General features: G+C 37.1%; 1 protein-coding gene across 2 annotated transcripts; it reads right to left on the minus strand.

The window, feature by feature from the left end:
• Window positions 1-1,288: 1,288 nt before the first annotated feature.
• ATAD5 (ATPase family AAA domain containing 5) lies at window positions 1,289-17,113 on the minus strand. 2 transcript variants are annotated; one of them, XM_042032334.1, is made up of 23 exons: window positions 16,927-17,110; window positions 14,309-16,086; window positions 13,876-13,963; window positions 13,015-13,176; window positions 12,692-12,830; window positions 12,166-12,250; window positions 11,522-11,703; window positions 10,939-11,096; window positions 10,509-10,662; window positions 9,989-10,282; window positions 9,720-9,816; window positions 9,122-9,204; window positions 8,886-9,031; window positions 8,618-8,765; window positions 7,979-8,149; window positions 7,682-7,797; window positions 7,506-7,599; window positions 7,210-7,274; window positions 6,108-6,288; window positions 5,228-5,418; window positions 4,106-4,932; window positions 2,843-3,007; window positions 1,289-2,654 (listed from the first exon to the last, which is right to left on the minus strand). In XM_042032334.1, the coding sequence occupies exons 1-23, from the start codon at window positions 16,996-16,998 to the stop codon at window positions 2,576-2,578; spliced, it is 5,475 nt and encodes a 1,824-aa protein (XP_041888268.1). In that variant the 5' UTR covers window positions 16,999-17,110; the 3' UTR covers window positions 1,289-2,575. The 2 variants fall into 2 exon arrangements, with proteins under 2 accessions (XP_041888268.1, XP_041888269.1); XM_042032335.1 differs by lacking the exons at window positions 1,289-2,654; window positions 2,843-3,007 and having other exon boundaries at window positions 4,337-4,817; window positions 16,927-17,113.
• Window positions 17,114-17,160: the final 47 nt, after the last annotated feature.

A 17,160-nucleotide genomic window follows, 5' to 3' on the forward strand; every position in this document is an offset into this window, starting at 1 on the left:
CTGAAACCTTTTTTCCATCTCTAGGTACTAAATAGTATTGTACCTTTTATTTATTGTAAATATTGTGAAGTTACAAAATAAATAGCAGCAGAATATCTGAAAAGTTGTTCAACTACCTACATAGAATCTCTTTTCAGCATTTACCCTCTAGGAACTGTTGCATACTGGAATGTAAGCGTGGATTTAATTTTCCCCAGGGAATTTTCTTGCAAGCCATACACCAAACCTTTTTGCTAGCCTAATTTTTGTAGTGTCCTTACAACTCCTGTAGATAAAAGATGATTTTGTATGACATTTGGGAAGTGGTTATTTATATATATCTTTTACAAAGACTTGAGAAAGTCTTGCTCTTGAAGGGATCCTTCCCTCCTCCCACTTTTGTTCTGCAGTAGCATTAACACAGCCTAAGCCTTTGGCTCGTTCTTGCAACCATAACTGCTTTTTTCTCTATTATTCATGGGATGGTAGAACAATGTCACCCTCACTTATATTCTGGAAACTAATATTGGAATGACAATAAAAAGAAAGAAAACCTTGAAACTTGGTTGAGATTCCACCAAGAAGAACAAGGTTGTTGGTTTTGATTTTAAGTTGCTATACACCTACTAATAACTGCTGCTTAAATGGGGGAGAGTCATTGTGAAACTCCACGGTTGTTTTTACTTCTATTTTCAAGAGACAGAAGTTAGCTCGAGAGGCAGTAGACAAAAGACTAAGCAGGGCCCAAACTATGGCAGGAAAATATTTAGCTTCAAAAGTAGGCAAATTTCACAGTACTGGAATGGAGCTTGTGAAGCATTTCCTTCTAAGCAGAGTTAATCAGAACCAGCCCCAGCTCCCTTTTCCTCAAGCCTATCCCTCCTGGAAACTTGCTTTATTCTAGCCTATAAAAGATGCTCATACCTGATACACAAAAATCCAAAGGTGCTAATTTATCAGAATTCAAATAAATCATCACATGCAGATTATTTTTCATTCAGAATAGCTTGAGGTCATTTCATGTGGTAAATATCTGATCAAGAAGTGAAATACTTGAATTCCACCTTACCTTGTGGACACCACAGGAGATTCTGTAAATTTCTTAAGGCAGTTATTAAAAGCAGAGAGTTGACTTCAAAAGAAGGTAAATTGTCTCTCACTGCTTTTTAATTTGGGTCTTTCAAATTACCCATGAATTTCCTAAAATACTACTACTTTACAGGACTTGTTTCTGATTTATGTAGGTCCTCACTGTAATCTAGTTAGATTGATAGTGCCTTTATAAAGCAGTGAACAGATACACTTTTACTTTATAATTTAAAATGTGTATTTATTTATTTTTACAAATCATACAGGAAAAGCACAGAATGTTAACATAAAAAATCAAGCCATGAAGATTTTAACAGCCACCACTTTAATTTTTTGATAATTCTGGATTATGGAAAGAGTAAACTATAAAGATGATCTACAGTGCAGAAGCTTAAAATAATTTACTGTTTCCATAAATATTTCTTATTCCTGAACATCTTTAAGACATGTAAGATGAGACCAGAACTACTAAATGGCCTTCCTTATTATTACAGAGACACTGAGGTAAGTGGAGCACCACTGCATGGCAGTAGTCTGACTCAGTTTGAGGAACAGGAACAGGAACAGTTCAGTTGCAATAAAAAGGCAGAAAAGTACAAGGTTGAACTAATTCCAGTTTTAAAATCCTTTAAAAAATACGTTTCAGGAGTTTTACTTTTCATGAAACGGAAACATTCTGATTGTAGCAAAGTCTCACAAATTTATTGTCATATAAAAATGGATTCAATCACAAATAATCAGACTCAAGTCTTGTCAAATACAAAAAGAAGCTTAAAAATAGGACACAATATACAAGACTAGAAGTAGTTAAATATTCCTGAATCCAAAGTAACACTGGGATAATTGTTATTTACAAAATCTTGCCTAAATCTCTTGAGACCATGCTGAGCTACAGTAGTAATTTCTCTACCTTTTTAGGAGATTAACATGCAGATCTGATAGCTGTAAACAATGAAAGGAATGTATACAAATATATGTACATTGAGGCATAGTGCTTTGTAAGGACTTTGTTCCCTGCGGTCAAAGTGAGGAGCTGCTTTTAGTCATTTAGACTTTGGAAGACTTGTTGCATCCCCTCTGTGCCCCTCCTACCTCGAGTTATTTATCACTTAACTGCAAATTCAGAAACAAACTTATTTGAACAAAACAGTCTCCTCAGAAAAAAGCAACTTTACTGTGGAAGGTGATAGTTGGTTGTTACAAAAGGACTTCTTGCTATGTGATCCACAAATTAGAAAGAAAGAGAGCAAAAAGTAGTCCCCACTGAATAGTTTGTGCATTTAATATTATGAATGCACTTACTGGACAAGCACCAAACAAACCTACACTTCAGCTGTGGAGAGCAGTATAATGACAATAGATATATACATTATTTTAAATACTTATAAAAATTTAATATACAAATGGATCTGAATATACAATAATGTGGTAATTAAAAAAAATAAAATAACCAAACTATGGCGAGAATACCACCATTAGGCACAAACTATTTCTGGTGTTGGTAATCTTAAGGGAAGTCCAAAGACAGACCATTTATCACTGGTCTGGGTATTTCGAGATGAATCCCTTCAAGATAATGCAAGAACCTATTAAAAAAAAAAAGGAGTAAAAATGACTGTTAAGGGAACAAAGTTATTTCCAAATGTAAGGCAACACTTTTGAGAGACAAATGTCCACCTTTCTTGCCTATAATTATTTGACAAAATATTTTATTAAAATCCTTAACTATCTTCTGCCATGAAATGTAGCAAGATTTAGGAAAACCCAAACCTACCTTCTTTTAGTTTTCCCTTGCTCTTTAAGCTTCTCAGACCTACAGATACTGCGGAGAGTGGGGAGGTATTCGAGGGTACTGGCTTGCTTATTGCCCAGGTTTAAAGGACTTCTGGAAAATACAGTTTTGATGACAGCCAGCCTCTTCTGTGCTTTTTTGTGAGTGCTAAAACAGAGAATGAAGCTTTATTGTTTCTTATTCAAGAATGTGCAGCAATGGTTTTATTTCTTTAGGATCAAAGCCACTGGTTTAAAACTCCATTAAATTGATGGGAATCTGCATCCCAATGGATCAGATGTCTGCAGCTTCTGTGTGCTGCTTACACAGCATCACAAAGCTGCACTTGGACAGAAACAGGAGGGCCAGCAGTTTGTTTGGCCAATGCTCTTGTCTTAATCAGGAGTCTGATCTGGGGAGCTCTTCAGTCGAGATACGGATGTGAGGTTCAGTACAACCACAACCGAAAGCATCTGTGGTCTTCAAAAATAAAAAGCATTATGCAATTGGTATTTGCCAGAATATCAGTGTCAGGTCCAGTGTCTAACCATGATATAACCTGGTCGCAGGATGGATGGTCAGATCCATTCTGACATTGCTCCTCTGGGTACTGACTTACAGAAAAAGGCTTTAACCCATTTTCCTGTTCAGACCCCTGAATAGGCTTTAAGTGCTCATTGTAGCAATTTTACCCATGATGACTTGTTTATGTTAAAAACAATGTTTCATGCCCACACTTGATAGCATTCTTTGGTCTTTTACAATGTATTAAAGGTTATTCTTTGTTAGCATAAGTTACTACAAAGACTTTGCTTTGGATTTTGTTAGGTCTTCATCAAGCAACACCTACCAACACACTTAACACAGGTTCAGTATGAGCAGGTGACAAATTTGCATGTCTGGTACTTGCAGAATCCATTTAACCCCATCTGTCTTGAAAAAGCCATTCCTTTAGGGTTCTGTTATTCTTTTGGGGGTGGTGGTGGTGTTTGTCCATTTTTAAAGTAACTAGACTAAGGCCACCATTCCTTAACAACATTAGAGACAGGCTGTTCAAGAAAAGTCACTCTTTGCAGATTGCCAAGAAGTTAATTTAAGGTTGTAAAAGCACAGTGAACAATATACTGCAGTGTTTTGAGGCACACTTACAACAGTCATAGTGGTATGAATGTGTATACATCAAATCTGAAACAGTCCTACACCCTGCAAAATGCTCTTCTGGACAAATAACTGCACTATACTCCAGAAATATTAACAAAGTCTTACCTTGAATCAGCTGACTGACTGAAGGCTATTCCATTCCTTGTGTTTGAGACAGGCAAAGTAAGTCCCGTCAGCTGATCACTTTCAGGTGTTTTACTGGTACTCAAAAAGGATTCCAAATTTTGTGAAATATTAACAGAACTTTTGGTGAAGCTGAGTGCTTCAATAGCTGCCTTTATTTCACTACAGCTCTGGGAACTCCACCAATCAGTATTTTCTATACTGAACTCATCACAAAGACCATTTCTGATTCTGGCATTTGTCCAATGAAATTCTTCATTTTTAGAAAACTCCAGTGGTTCCCTGGTGTTAGTGTTTACACAGCAATCCAGGAAAGACATGTTTTCCACTAACTCAGTCAGGGAATTCAGACACGGGAAAACAACTGCAGACCTTTTTTCACTTGCTGAGGTTTTAACTTCTTTTTGTTCTTTATGCACCAACAATTTTGATTCCTTTTTATTCATTTCAGCACATGATTTAGGACTATCTGATGGCAAAGTTATGAATTCAGCTGAATAGTTCAGTTCAGTATCAAATAAGTCACTATCATCCAATATCTCAAGTCTTTTCTGAGTCTTTGTCTTTTTAGACCTTTTTCCAGGGCTACTCTTCCCACAGCAAGAACTCTTAGTAGATCTGTTTTTTGGAGAAACTATAGTAGTCTTTTCAAGTATAGGCTTTGAGGCTTCAGACTGGTTTGAAAGAACTTGCACTGGTAAGGGAAGAATAAGGTCAAGATTACTATATACAAAATCCACATGCTTCATCTGGAATTCTGTGAGAAGCTGCATCAATTTATTCAATTCCTCCATGGTTGTGATTTTGTGCTGTAAAATAATAATTGTGAAAGATTTATCAATATATTAAAATATATATTTTTAAAAATAAAAATGTTATTACAGAAAATCTCACACTCCTGGCTTTGTGCTTATGAGGTGAGGGACTGCTTTGCTTGCAGGAGACCATCCCAGTTCAGATTGCACTTAATAACCATGGAATTCTATAATTTCTACAACAAACCTTTTCAAAGATTTGCTTCTAAGATGATGCTATTCCTGGTGATGGTTACACTCAGTTACCTGGCAATCATTAAAAGTATTAACTAGTCAACTACAAAAATACCTTAAGAAATGTAAACAAATCTTCTGAAGGCAACAGGATATTCTTAAGGCCAAGCAACGTCTCTACACAGCCTGTATCACATTTTGGAAACTCCTGAAGATGTGCGTCATCAGCTTGAGAAAAATCCGCCTTGGAATCTTTACACTTTGGAGGATCAATGACATTATCTGCATTCCTTGTCCTTTCTCCTTCTGCACAGAGATAACAGGCTTTACTTGAAAGGGAACAACTGCATCGTGAAATTGATTTCAATTCCTCAATTCCTGTCACAAAGGATGCTGTAACTGTCACCTCTTGCTGTGGTGCTGGAGGAATGGAGCAGCTGAAATGAGTCATCCCCATGCCCAGTTCACTGCTGGCAGTGTTACCAACCCGCTCTTTCGCTTCCCAAGTAACGTTTGAAGGAGGCTGTGCCTCACTTATCTCTCCCTGTCACTCCCTCACACCCCTAAACTCTTCCTGAATCCTTTGGGATCAAGTTCCTACCCTTGCCTGCTTGCCAGCTGTCCCATTTTTACCCCTTTTTCAGCTCTGCTTCTTCTACATGAATTGCCTACAACTCAGCTACATGGATAAAGAACTGCAAACTCTGAAGGAAAATTACTACTGGTTCCCTTCTTTGCCCTGTTTTGCTACTCAGAACATGAAAGGGAGATAGTAAGTACCACAATGATGGGCAATAAAACCCTGAAAATTTAGTTCCTTATGCATTAATACAAGGCTTTGAAGTAGCTAAAAAATACCAGATCCCCTCTCCCTTCCAATATTTAGGAGTCTTATAAGAAGTTACCATTTATTCATACACATCTAAGAATGCTTAGATTGAGTCAAATTCAAATTTAGATGGATATTTTTTTAGGATTAAATTAAATCAACATACCACAAGGTGCCAAACGCTTCTCTTTCAAGCATCCACCTCCACTTCTAACCCAGAATTGTAAGTACAGAACACTTTGTCTGATATCACAGTTATTTGTGGCTAGGAGAGCAGCCAGGTCTTTCACATCTGTCCGTAGGTTCTCAGCCAGGCACAGAGCTTGGAGATAGCTCACAGAGTTTATCTAAACAAGAGTTACACACAGACCACTGAAACAAGTCCTGCCAATCACACTGCAGGAAGTCACACAGGAGCAAATTATTCTATTTATGCTAGCAATGCATTTTGCCTTTTTATACAGAAGATTAGTTTATTAAATTAGATTACAGTTAGATTAAAACCTTTACGGAAAAGCAAAATACCCAATCTATGTAGCTTATGTCAGAGAATTAAGTTCAATTTAGAAATTCAGCTGATTAAAACAAACACACAAACATATTCTGCTCATGGTCCTGAGACTACCTACACCTTGCTTCTCATCACCAGTGATCAGCTTTTACTGAACTATATTAGTTTTAAAGGTTTTTCTTCCATTCTTTCTTTTAATTCTGCAACTGCCTGGAAGTCCAACAGGTTTTCAGTTTCACATTAACCAATTTCCCCTTCTCAAAAATTATGTCCTTCTGATTCTCATTTTTTTAGGTTTTTCATCTAATACATAGCTGCAAATAAAACTATTTGCTACACAGAACACTAGTGTTCACATTAAAGGAATAACCCATAATATTTCTAAAATAACTCCAATACTTTTTAATGAATGAACCAATACTGGCATAACCAACCTTCAGATAAGAACTATCAGATATTTAACCTAACTACATTCTAAAATCTAAATGAAATGATTAAGTGATGCTCTTATTGTACTTCTCAGTACCACTAAACTGTTTGGAAAATAAATCTTCCATGATAGTAAAACAGCTTCTACATGTAAAGATAAATACATCCTACACATGCTTACATAAACCTCAAAGACATGTCTGTCTCTGATCAAACAAAAATATTATATCAGAAATGTATAAACCTACCTGAACATTTAAATTTCAAACTGAAATCAGCTGACAATTACTTGTTTAGGATGTACCTGCATTTCCAGACACAGACTTACCAAGGAAGGGGTTTTAAAGTTGATTTCTTCAAAATAGCCATCAAACATTAAGCTGAATGTTGGATCTATAAAGAAATATCAGTGAACTGTCATGACATTATGTTCAAACCTAGTTATTTCCTTTAATCATTAGAGCAGCCAATAGCTTTATTCAAACACTAAAATACTTGCTTTACAGTCCCCACTCATTTAATTTTGCATTTAGGAGCAGTATTCAACCATCACCATTTACAGCCTCTAATTAAAAGTGGCTCTTCTGTCTGTAAAGCCTAATTACTGTCACAAACACTACTCACCATTGGTGGTAAGAATTACAGGTCGCTTTGCAGTTGCCATGAATGTCTTTATTGCACTTAGAAATCCTGCATCTTCATCAAATATTATATCCACCTACAGAAAACAATGTATCAATAGCTTGAACAGCAGTTACAAGCTGTGAATACAATCACACTACGTTTCATGTGAATTTTACCTCTTCAAAAAGAATGAGAGATGTTGCACTTTTCCTGTTGTGTTCTCCTCCTTCTTCTTTGTTTATTGACTTAATTTGAGCATCTTTCTTTATTTCCAGTGAATTCTGAGTATTTCCTGCAGATGGATGAATAACTGAGCAGGAAGGAAACCATTTAAAGCTTTCCAGGTACTGGCTTCAAAAGTCCCCCATGTATCAAATGCTTAAGAAAATCTATTATTTCCCCACACAGCTCCACATACACAGTGTAGCATTTCCATCTCCAAAGGTAATGAATTATTAAAAAGGGATATCTACCTCTATTTTTTTCTTCAGATGTTGCTTCTTCATTATTACCTTTATGTTTGGCAGAAATTTTGAAGTAGTTTGCAAGTGTTTTAGGGGGCAAGCTTCGTTGTAATCCTACTCCTTTTGGTGACAGTGGCGGTTTTCTTGGAGAAATAACTTTCTTTGGAGAATACATTTTTTCTGCAAGATACATTTAATATTAAACTTCATCTGGAGATACAATGTCAAACTGATATTTCTCAAACAAATTTAAAGTAAAACTCATTTATTATCTAGTAAATGACAGGTTTACTGATACAGTTTACAGCTGATTTCTGCCTAATTTTCTTTTCTCTTGTTATTGGAAAAGCTTTCTGTTCAACTCTCTATTCAAGTGCCACAGCACTTACTCCACCGCTGCAGAAATAATGTAATCAAGAGTCAGTATTTTAATAAAGTCATTATTTAATTTGGTTTGTAGTTGTGTTAACCAACAGAGCATTTCTTACTATTATGGCCAGATAAGGTAGATCTGCTAACTTTTTAAAGACAGCTGGTGTCTAAAATTTGTTTGGGGAATTCAGTCTTTAACAACCTCCTCCCCTCCATAAAACCCACCCCATAATTCAAAGCAAACAAAGAACCCCAGATAAGAACCATGAGACTTACTTGGTGACTTGGTGCTACAACTGTTAAAAAAGCAAGGCTTGTGTGCATTAACACCTTTTTTGTCCACTTGGTGAGACTGAGTAGCTTCTTTCAGCTGGGACAGTATCTGTCTCCCACTACGCTGGCAAGAGGCATTGACTTCAAATATCTGCAATGGTATTTAATTTACAAAAAAAAAAAATTAAAGTGTAGACATCTTGTATTACAAATGCTTTTGTATCATTAGTTATAAATAAGAAAAATGCACTGAGGAAACAACTCCACAAACCTTAAACCCAAGCTCCTGAGCACAAGCATACACTGCAGCAGTCTTCCCCACTCCTGGTGGGCCAGTTATCAGAACTGTATTGCAAAGGGTTATCTCTTCCTCAATATCAGATTTACTATCTTTAAAGTCAAGGCTGCTTAAAGAATCTGTAGAATTATTAAAAAGAAAATAAAGGATTACTGTTATTTTTTTGCCAACTTTTAAGAAAAGATAAGCTGTATTAATTCTATCAGTACCTTCTTGCTCTTTGTCCTCCTTTTCCCTTTTCTGATGTCGTTTTTCTTCCAAATCAGCTCTCTTTTTCCATTCTTTTAACCAACTATAAAAGGAAGGAACGAAACAAGAATAAAAACTGCTGGTGAATTAAGTAAACCAGATTAAGATGGAACAGAATATAAAACTAGTGGACATCAGCCACTTGTTATCCCACAAAAACCTATCAAGTCCTTTCAGATAAAAGCAAAAAAATGTTCAGGATTTGATTCTTTCGTAGAAAATGTTTCCTTTTTCATTCTCCATTCTATTAGCTGATTGGTATAAAAACAAGTCATTTGGTGAACTACTTAATCCCTCATAATTTAGTGTTGTTTTGTCAGATGGATCTTTAAATTCTATGTAAGAACCACACCAGTAACTGAAGCCCACACAGAAAATTTAACTGAAAGCACAATATATTAGGTGGATTTCAGTGCTAAATTCCTGTCAAAAGCAGAGGCAGTACAGCAAGGTCAGACTAGGATGCTTGTAGGGAAGTACAGACAAGTACTTGAGCATTATCAAGTAACATGAGGTTTTGAGTTATTTTAGGAATGGATCCATGTTCCCACTTCTGACCTGTGTAGCCTTTCAATCTCTTTCCTGTTCCCTACAAGTTCACTGGAATCTTGAGGCTGATATTTTTCTGTCCAGAGCATGTCTTCCTTTTCCACACCTACAGAAAAAATATTATCCATTTTTAGACAGTTCTTCATGCAACAGAATCAATCAAGTCTAGCGAAGTACTAGAACTAGATACGATTTTTGCATCACAGTGGAAAGCTGACATACATCACACATACACTTCCCCAGTGCAAAGATTAAAATGAGACAGGAAATGCAGTTACCTGAAGGTGCACTTGGATCTGATAAACACTCAGTGTCTTCTGTCACACCATCTGGTTTCTGGGTCTTGTTTTTTTCCAAATGTGTGGCTTGTCCTGTCTCTGCTTTTTTTTCTCCAGATACGGGAGGAATAAGATTCCTGGGAACTCTTGATTTCATTTCTGTCTCTGTACTTTCAAGTTGTTTTCTTCTTTTTGATTTGCGGTCTTCTGTTTCTTTCCTTTTCCTCTTCATTTCCTTCCAGTTGTCAGGTTGTTTCTGAATTACATCAAGATTTGCAGTGCCATCTCTGCTTTCTAAGAAAAGAAATTGCATCCTTTTAAAATTTCAGGCTATGTCCCTTACTACTGTACATTTGTTTAAGCCATATTTGAAGAATTTGGTCAAAATAACCTAAAATGTGAGGATCAATTTATTTCCAGCAACAGTATTCCTTCAGTAGTGTATTTTTTAAAATTCCCCATTGTTTTTTAATGCCAGTGAGAGTGAGAGTGGTTTTTTTTCCCGACATAGATTCCTAACCTTGTGCACTGTTTTCCAAAGCCAAGTGTTCTGTTTGCTTTTTCAGGAACCTGTAGTAGTATTTTCTCACTGGAAATTGAGAATTAGAAGACACGATCTCATCTAGCAAATCTTTCTTGAATACATCAGGAAAAGCTGGTCGGTGGCCTGAAAGCTGGAATACACGCACAGAGAATTACTCAAAAACTTTACACAGAATGCTTTCCATAATTTAAACTGGCAGTGTCTTGTTAAATTCAGAGATTAACAGAAACTGTTAAGAACTGATGAGAACTGTCTGATGTTAAGATGCAAAATGGGTAACTCACACACAGGGAAATTTAAAAAAAATTAAACAAATTACAGGACTGAAACAGATTCAAACTACAGGGTTTTTTAAAAACATAAATCCAAACAAATATCAAAACAACTTGAATTTTAAAGTACTAACCACAGGTGCAGAACAACTTCCAGTTCGTTTTGAATTCACAGTGGAAAATTCACCAAGTGAGAGAGGGATTTTTGTGATGTTGGTGACTTCAGTACTCAGTTCCCTCAGCTTAGTTAATACAGGGCATGATGGTGATTGCAGTTTCCACATTGGAGAACCTACAAAAGAACCCCCACCAAAAACAAAACAAGAGTTAGCTTCTATTCTAGGGAAAAGAAATAGGCTGGTCTTCTCTCTTTTTGCCTTGTCAGAAGAAAATGTTTTCTGCCCAAATCAGTCCAATACAATCTTTATTCTCCAAATTGGAACTTAACAGATCAACTTCTTTTTACTAAATATTAAGAATTTTGCATCCTTACCCATGTACGTATAGACTACTTTAGCATCAATTTAATTTGTAAATTTTGTATTCAAAAACATCGCACTCGAAGCTTCTAAGTTTTGTTTTCTTACCGAGACACAAAACAAGAGGAAACTCCCACCTATTCCAGTCTTAAGCTGTTCAAGTTTTTTCTTTTTTGCACAAATTCCTCAAATTATTACATACATTTAAACAAAACCCAAAAGCATAAAAAAGGCTTACACTCATCCTTCTGCTGTACATGGACAACAGTCTTAAAACAGGAACTTGCAAGAGAGTATGCTTCCATTGCTGCTGCTTTCTTTGCAATCTGCCTTTTCAGTGATTCTGGCAATCCACTCATCAGGAATTCACGTTTTGCTCTGAACTGATCATCATCTTGAGAATTTTCAGATGCATCTTGGCTTTAATGAAAATAGAAAAAAAAAAAGAAAGAATTATTAGAACTTCCAGCTATGCAAGGCTGAATTTAATCACATTCTCTTCCACCTGAGTTAAAAATAGTCTGTTAGAACTGCTAAAATTTATTTTAATGTAATTAGTTTGAATTTAATTCTCAGTTTTGTGTTAAAAATTTTAATCTAAAAAAATTCTCTTTGTTTTTGTATTTTTACATGCAATTAGAGACTCCTTTTTAATCCGTCATCAACTACATTTCCACACATCTAATATGGCTCTAAAATGGTTGAGGAACTCTCCAAGACACCCCTAAAATTTTGCAAGCAGATTAAAATACTAATCAGTATAAAAGTCATGAATATTTATAGCACATCAGTCAGTGTATTTAAATCTGTCAAATGAGAGAATGGTAAAGTAACCTTGAAATGTATTTTGATTTTTAAGTAACTGCACACTTGACAACTGACCTGCTTTCATCAAAGATCATGACTGGTTCACCTGCAGAGTTTTGAGCATTTTTGCCTAGGCAGGAAGGTGGATATCTCAGTTTCCCTTTAAAAAGGTAAAAAAAAAAAAAAAAATTAGATTAGCACTGATACAAGATTCTAACCTTGCTTCACCACCTGTATGTTCCATTTAACATCAGGGAATCTCCTTTTCTTAAGGGAAAGTTGAGTATTTTAACAAAATTCATTATAGCTTTATTTCTAATTATTTCCTTAGTATGGATGTTATTTTCTAAAATTAGGAAAAAAAAGGAGAGGCAACAAAACATGGTATACTACTGACAGTTTTTCAAACAAATAGTTTTCCCTGAATAAAGAAAAATCAAAACAACACATGTAAATAACCTCTGCACTATTAATCCAGGTAAATCAGAAGAAAAGATGAATGTACTGCAAAAAGGCAGCTTTATAAAATAAAGTTACAATCATCAATAATATTAAATGTTTCTATAATAAAAAATAAACACATTCAGTAAAACCCAATTACCGCTGGAATGCTTCGCAACCTTCAAGTTTTCAGACTTCTTCCCCAAAACATCATTTAAGCTCCGAAGTTTCTTTTCCTTCACACTCTGCTCTGTAGTAGTGACACTATTCACACTTGAATCTAGAATTATTACTGATTCCTAGAAGGAAAGCAAACCAAATAAGAAAAGAAACACAACTTTTCCTCCTTTATTAACAATACATTGCAGATATCTACCTTAGCTTGCAAACATTTCTTGTAAAGAATCAAGTAGGAATCATTTGTGTAGCTTAAATCAATCACAAATATACCAAATATTCCCCCTCCCCCCAGTATAGTCTTACATCACTTTCTTCTAATTTTTTCTTCTCAGCAAGAGCTCGCTGCCGAGACGAGCGCCTTACGGGAGCTGAGTCTTCATTCACTTTTGATCTGTTATGCTGTATAGCCTTTGCTTTTTCAATCAGCTGCTTTGCTTTGGATATGTTTTTAGAAGTGGAATTTATCTGTTAACAAAAAACAAAAGAACTGAAATACCAATTAATAGTGCTATCTTCACTAAGTACTTTGCATATAAACATAATTTTTTTTTTACATTTTTCATGTAAGTATGTAATTGTTGCAAAATTTCATTGGTATCAAAAAGAAAATTAAATAATTGAAAGGAGAAGCAAACCAAGATGATATCAACAGTTTTCAAAAGGGAGTGAGAGCCCTGCAAGCAGATCCTCAATTTGTCCAGGGAACAAATAAAATATGGGCGGTGACATTCTTAAGCCTCAGCTGTTCTGCTGTGCCCAAACACTATCACAAATCACTGGATCATTTAGGTTGGAAAAGACCTCTGAGATCATCAAGTCCAACCTCTGACGAATCACCATCTTGTCAAGTAAACCATGCCACAAATTGCCACGTCCAGTGGTTTCTACATCCCATCCTGAGAACGTGCAGGACAGGAGCATGCTATTTTATGGGATTTTTCTGTTATGAAAGGTGGATTTTTACTAATAAAACATGTTTTAAAATCTAAAGTAAAAGAAACTATCGCAAATTCTATCATAAATCAGAGTAATATTCCCTTTCCACTGAGCAGCTGGGAACTGTCATGCTGTATTACATTAGACTATTACACAAGACTGAATAGACCACAATTATACCCATTTAGGAAATGACAGAAGACTGACACCAATGGTTACATAAATTACCTTTGTGTTTTTGGAGCGAGACTCTTCCTTTCTCATTGCTTCAACTTTATTTGATTTTGTAGTTGCTTTGATACGTGTAAACCTCATTCTAATTAGGGAAAAAAGTATTATGAAATTAGTACTGTTTAATAAAAGGAAATGTTACTCTCAAAATCATTTTCAAAAGCCTCTAAAAATACAGTGCTGTAAACAGAAGCAACCCCCTAACTGGTGGTTGAGGTCTTTTTGTTGTTTGGTTGCTTGGTTGGGGGGTTTTTGGATGTCTTTAGTGCAAACAGATTTATAGTCAGCTTTGGTTCTTCTCTATTTTTACCCACCATGATCAGTATCCATGCAACTTTGGTATACAATCAATTTATAATTATGTCTTATTTTCAAAATATTTGCATACAATTAATGGGCAAAAAGGTAGAATATACTCTAAAACGTTTACCTTATTGGGCTGTTTCCATCAAAGGGCACAATAATCACCTCAGCTCTGTATATGTTGCTTTTCTTGCAGGATTGCCGGCGTGCTTTTGGGGTGGAAGTCTCTAATGGGCAGCCGCCTAATTCATCTGCAGAACAGGCACTTTTAGCCCTGGGCTTTTTAGGTGTAACATTTGTTGATGTTTTGGTTTTCTGCTGCCTTAAACTCCTCCTTAACTCACTCACTTTTGGACTTGATGGAATTATTACATCTAAGATGTTTTCCACAGTAATAACATTAGCACCTGAATCCTCTTCTCCATTATAATTGCTAGTGTTTGAGACATCAGTTTCCTTAGTTTCTGAAGCTTTCTTCCTTCTGTTTCCTTTTTTCTGAACCTTCCTAGGTCTTCTGGGTTTAGTTCTATTGCTTTTAGGTTTAGAATGTGTGTGTTTGTCCACATAATCTTCTCGTATCCCACTTTCCAATCCTTTATTTGAAGGAATGACATCTTCAGATCCTTCTTTTTCTTTTGAAGACTTTGCAGCAGCTTGCTTTTGTTTTCCAGGTGCCTTTTTAACTCCACTTTTTGTTACATCTGCTGTTGGTTGTCTAAAAGCCTTCATAAACTGATGCTTTTCTTCCAGAGTACATTTTGGCTTCAGAGAATCCGATCCTGCAGTCTCCAGTACAGCCAGCTCCAATTCTTCTTCCTCAATAACGACATTGGATTTTCTTTTCTGAGCCACCTGTTCAGTTTGGTCAGTGTCCAAGAGGGGTGGGCTGCTTTCTTTTTCCCCTACACGTCCCTTCTGCTTCAAAAAAATGGAAGCTATTTTCCTAGAGCCTTTTTGCTCCTTATTTAATGGAGATAATTTGGGGGGAATGGAATGAACTTGTGCAAGGACAGTCACTGTTCGGAGTGGCAGCTGTTGAGACTCCTCACACTTTTCTGGGTCACTAATACTATCACTTTTGTCCATTTCATTTGCTGTACCAGAAGTGTCCATTGCTGGCTTTGTGTCTCCTTCAACATTATTTTCTCCCTGACTTCTCAAGAAGTCCTCAAATGACACTGTTATTGTACAATTATTTACCTGGGATGTCCCATCATCCATATCAACCTCAAAACTGGAATCACCAATAGCATCACCACACTCTGCTACTGTATTTGTCTCTTCAGTTTCCTTTTTACACATTTCATTCATCTGGTTTTCTGATGAAGAGCTTTCAGACAAATCAATATTTACTTTGTGCTTCCTTTTCCTTGATTTTCTTACCCTATTTTTTGATCCGTTTGTTTCACAACCAAAGCTTTTTGCATTTTTTCTGGAGGAGACAGTGTTTGGGAAGTTCTCTCTTTGCACATTATCTTCTGCTGATTCTCTTGCACATTTTTGGTCCACTAGAGCACAAGAAGCAATAAAGTCATTACTGTCTCGTTGCAGTCCTGTAGTTATTCCGCTGTCATCACTACTAATTTCTATTTCATGGTCATTCTCAGATTCTTTTGTTTCTTTTAGCGTATTATTTAAATTAACTTTCTTCCCTTTTCTCTTCCGCTTTAAAGTTGGCTTGAAAGATGATTTACACTCTTTGTCATCAGCATCCAACAGTATTTTACTTTCTCCAGCTCCAACTGGGAATGCAGCATTCCCAGTTGCAGATGTCTTTTTAAAATAATCCAAGATATTGTTGGATTTTGGTGATGACAATGCTTTATCCACTGGTTTTGCTAATGGTGAAAAATACCTTGTGATTGTTTTTACAGAAGCATCTTCCTCTCGCCGCTTCTTGCATGGCTGTAAAAGGTACAACATGAATCTTAGTTTTAAAAAAACTTAAGATGACTTATATAGTACTTTTTCAGAAAACAAAAATTCATGTTAATGTGCTCAGACTGTGCACGCCTCAACTTTATCTCCGTGTTTTCAAAGGCCATCTAAGACTGAAATAAAGATTCTGCTGTTTCAAATAAATAGAAATCCTGTTCTGAAACCTTGAGATGGTCAAAACTGAAAGGGACCACAAGGTCTTCAGAACAGCTATGCAGAGATTTCACAATACTGGAAGTCTGAAAGTCTAGTTCAATTCAGATGATCGACCTTGACATGTTCCCCAGAGCATCTGTTGAGCATTTAAGAGGGAATTCCAACATCACTTAAACAGGTCTGATCCTGCTGTAAATATCTGACATATCTTAGGAAGACACTGTATCTTTAAGAGTACTTAAAGAAAATGAACACAAGAGAACTCTTATCTCGTATAGTGATTCAAACCATAAAAGAGCATTTACTCCTACAGCTCCAAGAAAGACTTTGGTTTATTAAGACTTTTATAACTCCTAGTTTACTAGAAACTGAACTCCTCTGAAATCACACCCTCTGAAGCAGAAAACCCCTCTTCCCAAAGCCCTTCGAAAGCGTTTAATGACAGCCCGGGCGGCGGGGCTGCGCGGACCGTCAAAAGCGCCCGGGGGCGGGCGGCACCTAACACCTCCCCTGGTTACACCGGACGGGCCGTGTCAGGGGAGAGCGCCAAAGAGGGCGAACGCCAAAGGGAGTGATCGCCAAAGGAGCGCCACCCGTCAGCTGCACCCCTCCCTCCACCCTCACAGCGCGACCCCGGGCCCGCGTCCCCACCTGAACGTCGCCGTCGTTCCCGGGGAGGAGGGGGGAGGCGGCCGCTGCGGCCACGGTGACCCTGCCCACCATGCCCCGGCTGCTGCGGGCGCGGAGCCCTCCCGGATCGTTCGGGGCGGGGGGGGGGCGCGCGAAGCTCTGGGCCCCAGGCAGTGTCCTCAGGGGCGGGGGCCGCGCAGCGCCGCCATGGCCCCGATGGCGGCGCCTGACGGGCGCGCGCGCCGGGCGGGCGGT

Source organism: Corvus kubaryi, unplaced genomic scaffold (genome assembly GCF_017639235.1).
Source record: "Corvus kubaryi isolate FWS band 111438036 unplaced genomic scaffold, C.kubaryi_AGA036_p1.0 37353, whole genome shotgun sequence".
NCBI classification, from domain to species: domain Eukaryota; kingdom Metazoa; phylum Chordata; class Aves; order Passeriformes; family Corvidae; genus Corvus; species Corvus kubaryi.